Genomic DNA, 14,722 nt, shown 5'->3' with positions numbered 1-14,722 from the left:
GAACTAATGTTGTCCCTATCTTCAGAAAGGGTAAAAAGGAGGAACCTGGGAACTACAGACCAGTCAGTCTGACATCAATCCCTGGGAAAACTCTGGAGCAGAAGATAAAGCAATCAGTCTGTAAGCACCTTGAAAACAATGCAGTGATTACTCGAAGCCAACATGGATTTGTCAAGAACAAATCCTGTCAGACGAATCTGATCTCATTTTTTGATCAGGTAACCTCCCTTGTGGACTGTGGGAATGCTGTGAACATAATATACCTCAACTTCAGCAAAGCTTTTGACAAAGTGCTCTATGATATCCTGATGAGCAAACTAGCTCAAAGTGGGCTAGATGAAACAACAATGCGGTGGATCCACAGTTGGCTGCAGAATCGGACTCGGTGTGCTTATCAATTGGATCTTCTCAAACTGGGGAGAAGTAATGAGCGGGGTACCGCAGGGCTCAGTCCTGGGCCCAGTGCTCTTCAACATTTTTATTAATGACTTGGAGGAGGAGGTGCAGGGAATGCTGATTAAATCTGCAGATGACGGGACAGCTAATACACTGGAAGACAGAAAGAACATTCAAAGTGATCTTAATAGGCTGGAGCGCTAGGCAGAAAACAACAGAATGCAATTTAATTGGGATAAATGCCAAGTTCTGCATCTAGGAAAAAGAAACCAAAAGCACAGTTACAAGACAGGCGATACTTGGCTCAACATTACTACAAGCGAGAAGGATCTTGGAATTGTGGTAGATCACAAGCTGAATATGAGCCAACCATGTGATGTGGCTGCAAAAAAGGCAAATGCTCTTTTAGGCTGCATTAATAGAAGCATAGCTTCCAAATCCCGGGAAGCACTAGCTCCCCTCTACTCAGCACTGGTTAGGCCTCATCTGGAGCATTGTGTTCAGTTCTGGGCGCCACACTTTAAGAAGGATGCAGACAAGCTGGAGAGGGTTCAGAGGAGGGCAACAAAGATGATCAGGGGACTGGAAACAAAGCCCTATGAAGAGAGACTCAAAGAACTGGCCATGTTTAGCCTTGAGAAGAGAAGACTGAGGGGAGATACGATAGCGCTCTTCAAGTACTTGAAAGGCTGTCACAGAGAGGAAGGCCAGGATCTCTTCTCCATCATCCCAGAATGCAGGACACGGAATAATGGGCTCAAGTTACAGGAAGCCAGATTCCAGCTGAACATCAGGGAAAACTTCCTGACTGTTAGAGCAATAGGACAATGGAACTAATGACCTAGGAAGGTAGTGGGCTCTCCCACACTGGAGGGATTCAAGATGAAACTGGACAGCCATCTGTCAGGGATGCTCTGACCTGGATACCTGCATTGAGCAGGGGGTTGGACTCGACCGTCTTGTAGGCCCCTTCCAACCCTACTATTCTATGATTGTATGATTCTAAGGAAACGATGGTATCCTGCAGCAAGCCTTGAGTTCATACACTCTGATCTCTTCTTTCATGCAACAGGAAATCAGAAGCATCAGCTTCCTGTTTTAAAACTAAACACAGTCCCCAATGAAATCTGACCTTGCAACTGTGGTTCGTTTAAACTATGGCTTGTTCTCACTATTTACTGTTTAAACAAACCTGAGTTTGGATATCATGGGGAACTGTAGGTTGTTTAGAACTGGACGCTTTTATCTCCCCTTTGTAGGCATGAAAGTGGAGAGGGGAAGCCCTAGACTCACCACAGCTCATTCACACAGCAGAAAACCATATATTGCTATTGCAACCAATGAGTCAAACATGAAAACTGTATCAATGTGGGTAGTTATGTCATGATCAGCATAAGACATAGCATGATTTTGCACATCATAGTGATAATCCAGGGAGCCAATTCATTCCACATGCCTAGCATGGCACATGACTTTTCTGGACATGCAAACATGTAACTGCAACATGCTTTTGAAAGTCAAGGGCATACTTTTACTTTGGTTAAACAAACAAAAAACAGAACCATTTTATCTATTAAAAAGGACATGGGAAAAATATTTGTGGCATTCTCCCCTGATCAAGAATAGAATCCTTTCTATTATTAGGCTTTAATTTGGCTTGGACCTAGAACTGAGAAAAACAGCAATTCTCTTTTCTACTAACTTGCTTTAAACTTAGCTGGAGTAATATATTCAGACTATTTACATATGTGGTGCCGTTTGTGACCGCTTGGCCTGAACTGCTCCAACTCAGAGCTACACCTTGTGACATCCACATCTCTGCCCATTTCTTCCTCTCTCCCACTCCACAATCTGCTCTTCTCTCCAGCTCCTTGTCCCCAAAGAAATCAGGTTACCCACTCTTGCTGCCCTCTCATTGGAGGGTATCTCGACAACAGACCTGTAACAGAATAGTGAGTGGAAGAATAAGTGACAGCAGCTGAGTGAAATGGAGTGGTGGGTGGGGTAAGAGTGAGTGACAAATGGAGGGTGGGGGTCAGTTGATAAGTTTCAGTTAGAAGAAGGGGAAGAGAGACAGTTATAGGAGTCAGCAGGACGAGAGAGAAAGAAAAGGTATAGGAAAAAGGACAATTATTAGCATAGCTGTTGAGAAGTAGAGTTGGTTATGTTAGGTTATCAGATAGAACTATTAATTCTTCTTTACCAAATAACTATATGATCTAGATATTACGTTCCATAAATAAATGTATGTTCTAATTTAACTACCTGCTGTGTTCTGGTCTGGGTGGATTCTAAGAGTAACATCTCATCCTGAGTCTTCACTTTGATATACAATGTTAAGCATATCAAGGGAGAGTCCTACTGCTCTCTGTAACTCCGTAGGTGGTGGAAGAAGTTTATTTTCATTAACATTAAAGCAAGTCTGGATTCAGTGAGCCAGCTGAGTGATTTACCCAATGACGTCTAGAGGACAATGCCTTGTAGGGAATCTCTAGAACATCCGAAGTCCTCATCCTAATGCCCATGATGGCCTCCTTTTGGCAAAATCATGGCAGTACATGTCCCTGATTGCTCCTCCCTCACTACTACTTAACCTTTAAAGTTAATTCTGTATATCAGTATTGCAGCTCAGTGGAGTTGTGCTATATCATCCATCAGACCCCCCACCCCTTCAATTTTTTATCCAATGCTTCTCTTGCTTTCTGACAATATTCCTACCTTGCTCTTCAGTGACATCAACATTCATGTTGATAACCACACTAAACAGCAGCCTCCTATCCCTAAGTCTTCTCTTTTTGACCCATGACTCTGGACCATCTCCCTCACTCTCAGTGAGGTCCACTCTTAAACATATGTAAATGTCTTATACCAAGCCAGACAATTCACTATCTAGCCAAGTACTCCCTATTCTAACTTGTGATCTGCAATGACTCTGAAACGTTGCCTCCCCCACCCCAATTCTCCATTCATTCCACACCCTTGAATCTGCAGTTTCCAAGTTACTTTAACTCATGGTTTGTTTGTTCCATTGTCCCACCAAGCCATTCATTCCACTAATTCCCAGCCTTGCCTTATTCTATGCCCAGACACACACACAATTTGTTATCTCTGCTCATGATCTTGGGCGACCGAGCAACACTGGAGACAATCAGAAGAACTAGCTGACTTTTTGCTTTGTTAACTTCATGCTCTCTTCCTTTTCCATTGCTCTTTATCTGGTGAAAACATATTTCTACACCTGAACTACATGTGTTCTAACAATTCCCAGAGCCTCTTCTCTACCCTTTATGCTAAAAATGTAACAGCCACTGTGCTGCATCAAACCAAAGCCCTATCTAGTCCAGGATTCTGCTCACACAGTGACCAACCAGATGCCAATGGGACACCCACAAGTAGAACATGAATGCAATAGCACCCTCCTGTTCATGTTCCCCAACAACTGGTATTTTATTGCATTTATATCCCGCCTTTTTTCCTCTTGCAAGGAACCCAAGGCGGCGTACATAATCCTCCTCCTCTCCATTTTATTCTCACAACAACAACCCTGTGAGGTAGGTTGGGCTGAGAGTCTCTGACTGGCCCAAAGTCACCCAGTGAGCTTCCATGGCCGAGTGGGGACTAGAACCCAGATCCCAGTCCAACACTCTCATCACTACACCATATTGGTATATAGAGGTATATTGCCTCCAATACTGGAGGTAATACATATAGCCATCATGTCTAGCAACCATTGATAACTTTATCCTCCATTAATGTCTAATTCCCTTTTAAAGCCATCCATACTGGTAGGCATCACTACATCTTGTGGCATCCTATTTCATAGTTTAATTATGCATTGTGAAATAGTTCTTCCTCTTACCTGTCCACCATTCAGCTTTATTGGATGACCCCACATCCTGTTATGAGAGAGGGAGAAAAACATCTCCATCTCAATTTTCTTCACACCATACAAAATTTTATACACTTCTATCATGCCTTCCCATTACTTGCCTTTTTTCTAAGGTAAAAAGCCCCTTTCTTCAAGCCCCTCGATTGTATTGTTCCAGAAAGGGGCGACCAAAACTATCTTTTTTGAGGTGTAGTGACCAGAACTGTACGTAATGGGCCAGTTCACACACAACAGCATACCATGAATGGGCTAGCATGTTAGTTCACACTGCTCAATCACTCCCACTTGACTCTTCCTGCCAGAAGGAGTGGCTAAACAACCCAGGGACAGAGCGTCATTGTTTAGCCACTCCCACTAGCAGGAGGACGGTGCTCTTGGTACCAGCATTGTCACTAGAGGAACAGGTGGACTTGGTGGCACAGAGCACTTTTATCAGCTTCAACTGATATACCAAGTACGGCCTTATTTGGACAGAATAGCATAGCTACAGTTACTCATACTCTGGTAGCCTCTTGCCTAGATTACTACAATGTGCTATATGTGTGGCTGCCTTTGAAATGGTCTGGAAATTTTAGCTGGCCCAAAATAGGGTAGTGAAATTGTGATCAGTTAACGGGGATCAGGCCAAAGTGATCCTTTAATGGGGACTGGCCAATGTGACACTCAGCTATACCTGTCCCCTATCATTCAGTTACAGTGGTTAACTGAGGTATTAATCACCACCCCCTTTCCATCCTTACCTTGCTGAAGTTCCAAGATTCCCACCTCACATCTACTCACAACCCAAAAGGTAAGACAAAAATTATAAAGAGAAAGTTATGCTGTGTTTAAATGCCTGCTGCAAGAGAAAAGCAGAAGGAACCCATCATTTCTGCATGGTCTTTGACTTATCTTTCATTCCTAACTACAGCACAGTTTTACGTACATGGAGACACAATGGCAAGAATTTTAGCAAATGCTGTTCCATGTTCTTCCCTCCTTCATTTCCCCACTGTCTATTTTAGATAGTAAGCTAGAAGCAGAAATCTGCCTACATCGACTCTTGCCTATCTAACTCTTAAGGCACTGTTGTACACTGCTGGCACAATATGCAACAAGTATAGGGCTAAGGCTGTCAGTACCACGGAGAACCACAAAAGCAACTCAATTACTGCCAAAAAGATGGACAAAACTATATTAGATGGGCAATGATATCGTCATCATCAACGTTAATCTAATAAAAGTACCCAGAGCAGCACAGAGCATAATTATAAAACCATATAATATAATCAATAAAAATACAGATACAACTAGTAACCCATTTCTAAAAGGCACTGGACAAGAAAGGGATTTCAATTAATAAGTGGTAGAAGACACAGGAAATTCACAAAATAAGCTTCATTATGAGGCAAAGAGAGCTGCATGGTAGACAGCACAGGTCACTTTAAAAGTGGCTCACTTTAATGAGACTTTAAAAATAGTTCTTGTTCACTCAAGTTTGTAAGGTCTACATTGCCTAGAATGCCCATATTAGATTCCTCTGCATAAGCAATGATCACACCTACATGTGGAAAAGCCCACTAAGATGGTAGTAACAAAATGCAGCAGACAATAGGTGAGCTTGCACCAAGCAGGAAAAACATGTACAAGAAGTTAAGGGAGAAATCAGGAGCTTGTGTATGTCGTTAAGTCAGGACTATAAACGTGGGGTACAAAAATTTCAGGGGCACCTACCTCAGTTATGTAAATATCTTGGAGAGAGACACTGCCTGCATTTCTGGAGGAAGTACACAGAGGCAGCTTTACAGCTTATTGGCTCAATGATACCCCCTACATTCCAGAGGACAAGATCATGAACTCCTGATTTCCATCAGCTGCTCAGGGCATAATCACAGCTGTAGAGGGGAAGTAGTAATAGTGACACATTGAAAAATAAACTGAAAATAGTACCCCAGTGGTATTGTTTTGCTGCTAAACACAAGACAAGATATTCAGCAAGGTTTCCATTCACCCAGAGCAGCAAAAAACCGTGGGCAAGCCCTGCAGCAAGCCTGTATGAGGACTTGATAGGGATGACACCAACAGCATTAAAAGACAAGTTTACCAGAAGTGTTCTGAACAGGCCACAGTGGGGAGCTACAGCAAGAAAAGCTCTATAAAAAGAGTTGAATCAGAGTACAAAGAGGAATAGGCTGATCTTGGGAGTTGTTGAGAAGGAAACAGAAGCAAGATTTAGAAACTGCATGATAGTGACGGAGAAGTATGCTAGGAAGTCAATGACAGCGTCAATATTTTATGTCTCAGATAAGAGATATAAGCTGTCCCAACAATGTCAAAAGTGCAGTAGCGGGAAGAGTCTTGGCTGAAATGTTTGTGGATTAAGAGCACCAATCTGACAATGTTCAACTTTAAATGATGGTGCAATATCCAGGGAAGGATGCTTGCAAAATAGTTGGGAGATACAGGTTTGGGCATAAAAGGCAGAGGAAGGAAAGTATCTCTGGGCCTCGGTAGGAGAGGCTGTAAGAATCAATGAGTGTTGAGCAGAGTGGGTGACTTGTGGCCTTCCAGACATTTTGGCCTAAAACTCTCATCATCCTTCACCATTGGCTTTGCTGGCTAGGCCAAAACATCTGGAGGACCTCCCCTAGTAAAGGGGGAAAGTAAGAGGCCAAGGAACTGTCCTTCTGAAGCCTCTGAAGGAAGTAGGGGAGATGAAACAATAACCTAAGAAAACAAAAACAAATGGGACAAACAGGCAGTCAGGGGAGAGCAGGGCCTTCTTGTAAGTCTTTAGAGGAAAGTGGTTCAATAAGGATTGTTTGAACCAGAGGGTAAGAGGCAGCATATAGGTCAAGAAGAATTATGACTAAATAAACTATTAGATTTAGTCAGACAAAGCCTCTGCTGGCTCTGAAAATGGACGCCTACATAGCTTAATAAGGCTACTTTGTTGGGAACCACCCTGGAAACCAAATAAGCGAAAGGTGGTATATAAATCAAATAAATAAAGATAAAGGACTGTTTCCTTCATGCTCTGTCTCCACACCTAGATCTAGAACAAGGCTTGTGTTATTAGGAGATGGCTTAAAAAAATGTTACTTAATTCCAGGGGCAGGTCACTTTAAAGACAAACAGTCTTGGTTTCAGTAAAATATACAATACTCACTAAGGGTGCAATCCTATGCATGTTTAGACAGAAAAAAGTCCTACAACTCCCAGCATTCCCCAGCCAGCATGCATAGGATTGCACCCTAAACCTATGTAATTATGTTTTGCTGCAGTACATTTACAGCACTAAAGCAAACATAAGGTACCACATCTGTAATCAACTTCCCCTCCAATCTTTAGCACTTTCACTCCTTGTTGGTGTATGAATTGGGGGGTGGGGGGAGAAAGAAACAGTATTATTTATGGTCTTTAATAACTCTTTTCTGATATCATTTAGTAAACAATAAACTAATATCTAGACCAGGACTGGGCAACATGTGCCCTGCAGACCGGGGGTGGGTGGGGGCTGGCCTTTTTTGCAGCCCCAACATATCCCAATCCCTGGAAATTGCACATGCCTGATCATATTCTCTGTATTTCAATAATGAATTTGGTAGGTTCTTAATAGAACAGTAATATTCTTTCAAAAGGATTGCAATTCCCAATCTCATTTATTTGGCTTTCTGGAACAAATGCTAGTATTTGCATGCTTGTTTCACAATTTATATTCTACGCTTTAGAACAGAAGAACTATGATTAAACACATTATGATTACTTAACATTAGCAGCTTTAAGAAGCAGATATTACAAAACTGTGAATCAGTTTAAAGCCTTGGAGAATGTGCATCAACCTAACTATTTTAAGTTCACTGAAACATGCAAGCTGTCACCTCTTTTCTAGATCCTTTTCTATTTACCTCAGGAACAATAGAATCCTTTCAGCCAGAAAAGCCATTCCTCTTTCCCATGCCTCCCCATCCGGGATGAGGAAACCACTTCCAAAAGTCCACTTCCTCTTCCATGCCTCAGACCTGAAACAACTTTCAACAGCCCCTTGTTCTTGCGCAATATCCTGTAGCCACCTCCCTGCATATCAGGCAACCCCTACTTTGACACTTACATCAGAATTTCAGTGCTCCAAAGCCATCAGCTCACCAGGTCTTCAACAGAAACCAAGCTTTATTCTGAAACTAGCTGAACAACAGGACTAGGTTAATACTTCCAGTTGCTTAACCAAATACTCTTCTTTACTAAATACTTCTGGTGCCTTGTAAAGTGTTTATAGCAATCCTTATAAGAACTTGCACTGTTATCCAAATTATTGTTACCCATCATTTTCATCTAGCCAAAGAGTAAGGGGTGTAAAAATTCTCTTCAAGAAGACGGAGCCATAATGATTCATTCTGGTAAATATGGTTGCAGACTGTATCTACGGATATACAGATAATCCCAAAAATAAATGGCCATAAGTGTTGCGGAAAGATAAAAGAAAAAGGATACAGCTGGAGATTATGAAGGGCAGAGGAAAGAAAAGAGATTCTTTCAAGAGTGCTGACCCCAATAAAAACCAAGTAGAGGTTTTGCAGTAGGTAACAAGGGTAGGAACTGAAAATTCAGTGCCCAAGTAGCCATTACATCCCAACTGCAGACAGAGAGATAATCAGACTGCGCTACGTATATTTTACACTCTCTCCCTGGACCAAGATTGTAAGAGAACTTGGGGGGGGGGGAGGGTTAAAAAGAGGTGAAAAGAAATCCCGGCCACGCTTAGCCTCTACTACCTTGACGTCTTATGGAGCCAGGAGCGCCCTGGATTTTCACATTTTTATTTCTGGAGGAGAAAAAAGGAAGCCGCAGACAATAGCAGTAATATCTCGCATGCCACGGACACCACCGAGCCCTCAGTAGCACATGCACACACCCATAAGAAAGGAGGCCGATTCATACTAGAAGCATTTGTGCGAGGAAAGGGAAAAGGATGCAGCCCTTCCTTGCAGCCCCCCTCCCTCCCTCCCTCCCTCCCTCCCTCCACACGCAGCCCTGATGGAGAAATCGGGGGGGGGGATCTACATTCCAGGATGGACATACGCAGGGGGCTCCACAGCAGCGCCCAGGGGCCCCTTCACGATCCCCCCTCGCCCCCCTCCCCCTCCCCCTCCCCCTCCCCAAACGAGGGCAGGATCCACCAGCCAGCCACCGCCCCCAAAGCATACCATGAAGTCGGTGGCGAAGTCGTCCTCCCCGTTGTGGTCGGTGCCCTTCATGGCCTGGACTCGCTGGATGAATTTCCTCAGGATCTCCTCTTGCTCCATCCTCCTCCGCCCGCTCCCTCCTTCCCTCTCTGGAGCGGGAGAGACCCAGCCTGAGGAGCCGCCCCGCAAGCCGGCGTCCTCGCCGCCGCCCTGGCCCTCCTTCAGCCGCCTCCCCAGGCAGCCCCCCGAAAACAACAACTTCCCCGCCTCAGCTCGCCTCAGCTCAGCGCCGCCCGGCCGCCCGCTCCATCCCCCGCCGCGCCGCCTGCCCCTCCCGCTCCTCTCGCGCAGCCGCCGCCGCTGCCGCCAACACCGAGCCCTCGAAGAACGAAACGACGCGGGCCCCCCCCCGCCCTTTCCTTTCAGCGCAGACGCAGTGACCTCCGCTCGCCCCCTTCCCTTCCCTTCAACGTGTTGATCGGCCACGCCCGAGCATGCTGCTCCTCTATTGGCTTCTCGTATCAGAAGCCCGCTGCGATTGGCCCAGCTACGCGTCAGTCCCGCCCTCCCTACCTCAGGAGAAACTTCCTTTCCCCACCCCTACATTATTCCCCGTGGATAGGACCTTCCCTGCGCTCGATAAAGAGGGCTCTGGGAGGTACCAACGTGGGTTGATGATGGGGGGGGGGGGGAGATCTGCCTTCGGAGGATGGAGAGAAAGGGCCGAGTACGAGGCTGGCTGGCTGGCTGGCTGGCTGGCTGGTGCTGCTGGAGGAGGAAGAGGAGGAGGAGGAAGAGGAGGAGGAGGAGAGGAGTAGTGTTTCGTGTTGGGGGGCTGGAGACGCCCCTCACAGGGGCTGCTTGTCAAATCGCTGAGATACATGGGACATTTCTAATGACCCTAAACATATTTATTCAGAAGCAAGTCCTGCTGTGTTTGACGGGGCTTTGGATGCTCCTGGGATCTTATTATTTTGCTTGTGGCGTGCAAGCATGCGCTCAGCCTCGCTGTTTTTGTTCTGAGGGCTCATAGTTCCGCCACGAGGCTCATGGTTTTAATTTAAGCACAGTCATGTCTCAGGACAAGCGATAACGTATAATGTGGGTTATTTTATTCCACAGTTGCCGACCGTGAACGTTTCATACAAGAAAAAAAAATAGGCCGCTATATGATATTGCTCTTTTTCATTTTTTTCCCCCAGTTGTGCTTCTATAAATAGGAATGGGATCTGGAAGCAACTTCTTAAGAACTGTGACTATAGAGTTGTTTTAACGCTGGAGCCGCAGTTCTTAAGTTGCGTCACAAGTGCATGTTACCGTTATAATGGGCATGTGCTACAGATTTTGACCATGCAGTTTGTAAGTTGGAAACATCAGGTTCATTTCACCCTGGCTCTGCAGGCAGGCAGCTGAGGCCAATCACAATAAAATAAAAACATATTTACATATTATACTGTACAAGTAGATACACACTGTACTATTTTGTTGTTGTTTATTCGGTCAGTCACTTCCGACTTCGTGACTTCATGGACCAGCCCACGCCAGAGCTTCCTGTCGGCCGTCGCCACCCCCAGCTCCCCCAAGATCGAGCCCATCACCTCCAGAATATCATCCCTCCACCTTGCCCTTGGTCGGCCCCCCTTCCTTTTGCCTTCCACTTTCCCTAGCATCAGCATCTTCTCCAGGGTATCCTGTCTTCTCATTATGTGGCCAAAGTACTTCAGTTTTGCCTTTAATATCCTTCCCTCAAGTGAGCAGTCTGGCTTTATTTCCTGGAGGATGGACTGGTTTGATCTTCTTGCAGGCCAAGGCCCTCTCCGAATTTTCCTCCAGCACCACAGTTCAAAAGCATCGATCTTCCTTCGCTCAGCCTTCCTTATGGTCCAGCTCTCGCAGCCATAGGTTACTATGGGGAATACCATCGCTTTAACTATGCGGACCTTTGTTGTCAGTGTGATGTCTCTGCTTTTCACTATTTTATCAAGATTTGTCATTGCTGTGCTCCCAAGAAGTAAACGTCTTCTGATTTCCTGGCTACAGTCAGCATCTGCAGTAATCTTTGTGCCTAGAAAGATAAAGTCTGTCACTGCCTCCACATTTTCTCCCTCTATTTGCCAGTTATCAATCAAGCTGGTTGCCATAATCTTGGGTTTTTTGAGGTTTAACTGCAACCCAGCTTTTGCACTTTCTTCTTTCACCTTCGTCATGAGGTTCCTCAGCTCCTCCTCGCTTTCAGCCATCAAAGTGGCATCATCTGCATATCGGAGATTGTTAATGTTTCTTCCAGCGATTTTAACTCCAGCCTTGGCTTCATCAAGCCCAGCACGTCGCATGATGTGTTCTGCATACAGGTTGAATAGGTAGGGTGAGAGTATACAACCCTGCCGTACTCCTTTCCCAATCTTAAACCAGTCCGTTGTTCCGTGGTCTGTTCTTACCGTTGCTACTTGGTCATTATACAGATTCCTCAGGAGGCAGACAAGATGATTTGGTATCCCCATACCACCAAGCACTTACCACAATTTGTTATGATCCACACAGTCAAAGGCTTTAGAATAGTCAATAAAACAGAAATAGATGTTTTTCTGAAACTCCCTGGCTTTCTCCATTATCCAGTGGATATTGGCAATTTGGTCTCTAGTTCCTCTGCTTTTTCAAAACCCAGCTTGTACATCTGACAATTCTCGTTCCATGAATTGCTGGAGTCTATCTTGCAAGATCTTGAGCATTACCTTACTGGCATGTGAAATAAGTGCCACTGTTCGATAGTTTGAACATTCTTTGGTGCTTCCCTTTTTTGGTATGGGGATATAAGTTGATTTTTTCCCAATCTGTTGGCCATTCTTCTGTATTCCAAATTTGCTGGCATATGGCATGAATCACCTTGACAGCATCATCTTGCAAGATTTTAAACTATTTACTTTCTAAGAATTGCAGCATGAGGCCCAATGTTCTCAGACTGCAAACGTATACACGTTTACTTGGGAGGAAGGCTTGGTCAACATATTAAACACTCATCCAGTGATGACTTGCTTTTTATCAATCTATTACAGATACAATACTTCAGATAGCATTTTCATATCTCCGTGCATCACCTTCAGTGAATATTTTTCAGCTGAGTCACTTCATATTCTTCTGCCAGTCATCAAAGGTTACACTGAATGTGCATTCACACTTGTATGTGCACTTGTTCAGATGGTTGTGAGAATACAGCCTTGTTCAGGCATTCACCAGAACACGTGAGGGTTTAAAGTGGGTAGAGTGATGAGGCTTTGCGCATTGGCCCCGTCCCATACATCTCCAGGCGTGCCACCCCCGCCCCATCAGTTTCGACACTGCTGTGTGAATTCATCAAGGTCTGAAAGGGAGTTCTACTTGTGTTCACAGACCCTGCCTTATCAGGGTTTCCAATCGCGGGAAGAGTTCTACTCACCTTCAAGCAAGCTCCCTTTCAGACCTTGCCAATTCAACACAGCAAGGTCTGAACTGAGGGGGGCAGGGCCAGTGTACCTGGAGACATAAGGGGCAGGGGCAGCGTGCACAGCCCGACGCTCTACCCACTTCAAGCCCTTGCACGTTCAGGCAAAAATGCCTGAACAGGTCTGTTGACTACATTTGTTTATACCTGATTTGTGCCCAAGTTCTAGAATCCAGAGCACAGATCATGAGTACAGCTGTAGCTGGGTTGAATGAGCACAGATATAATTGTCTGAACTGAGGAACGCAGGTGTTCTTTATCTGTGTAGGCTAAACATGTGAGACGGGAGAGCATGCTAACCCCGACACCCTCCTCGTGCATTTCCATCTCCCTCTACATTTGGAGAGAATGTACCGTGTATACATAGATTGTTGAGCATAATGTGTGAATAACTCTATGAGTGTACCGATTGTGCATACATGTGTACGGATTGTATGTGCGTTGAATATAATGTGTGAACACTCCACAAGTGGACAGTAATCAAGTGGACAGAAATTGGGTGTTGCACATAAGAAAAGCCATGCTAAATCAGACTAGCGGCCCGTCTAGTCCAGTGTTCTGTTTCCCACAACGGCCAGCCAGGAGCTTATGGGCAACCCATAAGAAGGATATGAGTGCAAAAGTACCCTCCTGCACATTTCACCCAGCAACTGGTATGGAGCTGTATACTGCCTCTGATATTGGAGGTAATATATAGCCAACACGACTAGCAGCCATTGATACCTTTATCCTCCATTAACAGAGCAATCCTAACCCTTATCTCAGAGAGCTCCCAAGTTGAAACCTCTGAGATATCCACATCTCTGCCAAGCTCATGCCAGCAGGGCAGAAGTGAGAAAGGAAAAACACTGTAGTTCCTGTTTTCCCTCCCCAGCCGGGGGTTTTCTATCTTTTAACCAATTCCATTCCATTGAAACTAATGGAGTTCTAGGGCTGGCATAGATTATGAGCCAGTTGGGGGCATGACTGGGAGCCAGGAGAGGATCCTTCAGCTCCACAGCCTCTCATGGATCTCCCCTCAACACCCCAGGCATGCCACTCCCCCCTCCCCATCAGAGTAGTAAAGAGTGTGGATGTTTCACCGGGGGGGGGGGATCCAAAGTCGGACCTCCTCCTCAGGCCTCAGTGGGGAAGAATTGATATATCCTATGGCCCCAGGGATGCCATCTTTTAAAGCTCCTCAAGTTAGTGGCCATCATTACTTCTTGTGGCAGTGAATTCCATAGTTTAACCACGCACTGTGTGAAAAAGTACTTCCTTTTATAAACAGCACCTACCAGTTAAAACCTACTGGTTTTAAGGAAGGAAGCCTGTCAGAATAAGAATGTATTTGACTACCCCTGGAAGGGCAACAAAGATGGAGCTAACCTGGCCCCCCTTGGTAGGGAATTCCAGACCCTGGGACCAACTACTAGGAAAGCCCTATCTTGCATTCCTGCCACACATGCATCTGAAGGACAGAGAGAAGGGCTTTTCTCAAGGATGTTAGAACCAAGCAGACTCATACAGGAGAATGCAGCGTTACAAACAGCCAAGTCCCAAGACGTAAAGAGCTTTATCGTTCACAACCAGCACTTGAATTGTGCCTGAAACCAGACCAGCAGCCTGTGAAGCTGTTGTAAGGAGTCACATGCTTCTTATAACCAGCCACTGTCAATAGTCTGGCTGCAGCATTCTGAACCAGCTGAAGTAATGCTTGCTTAAAGCGAGCCTCTTCTAGCGCTGAACAAAGTGAGTGCAGTCTTTCTCAGATCAAAGAACAAAATCAAAAGCTACTGGCTGCTAGGTTCTTTAAAA

The 14,722-nt window shown here is 45.1% G+C and overlaps 1 protein-coding gene across 4 annotated transcripts in view; it reads right to left on the bottom strand.

The window, feature by feature from the left end:
- Positions 1-9,927, bottom strand: part of PTPN12 (protein tyrosine phosphatase non-receptor type 12) — a 99,569-nt gene extending 89,642 nt beyond the window's left edge. The window contains exons 1-2 of one of the 4 annotated variants that reach the window (XM_084811516.1): positions 9,889-9,927; positions 9,469-9,596 (exon numbers count right to left, since the gene is read on the bottom strand). In XM_084811516.1, the coding sequence (XP_084667642.1) occupies positions 9,469-9,567 (99 nt within the window). In that variant the 5' untranslated portion in view covers positions 9,568-9,596; positions 9,889-9,927. Of the gene's footprint in view, positions 1-4,255; positions 4,470-9,468; positions 9,669-9,724; positions 9,837-9,888 lie in introns of those variants that run through there. The other 3 variants (XM_084811517.1, XM_084811518.1, XM_084811515.1) reach the window with 3 other exon arrangements.
- Between the last annotated feature and the right edge of the window lie 4,795 nt (positions 9,928-14,722).

This window comes from Heloderma suspectum, chromosome 7, assembly GCF_057233095.1.
Source record: "Heloderma suspectum isolate Gila_16-S chromosome 7, 16-S_ref, whole genome shotgun sequence".
NCBI classification, from domain to species: Eukaryota; Metazoa; Chordata; class Lepidosauria; order Squamata; family Helodermatidae; genus Heloderma; species Heloderma suspectum.
The sequence above is the reverse complement of the archived record's forward strand: the minus strand, read 5'-3'. Positions and strand labels throughout refer to the sequence as shown.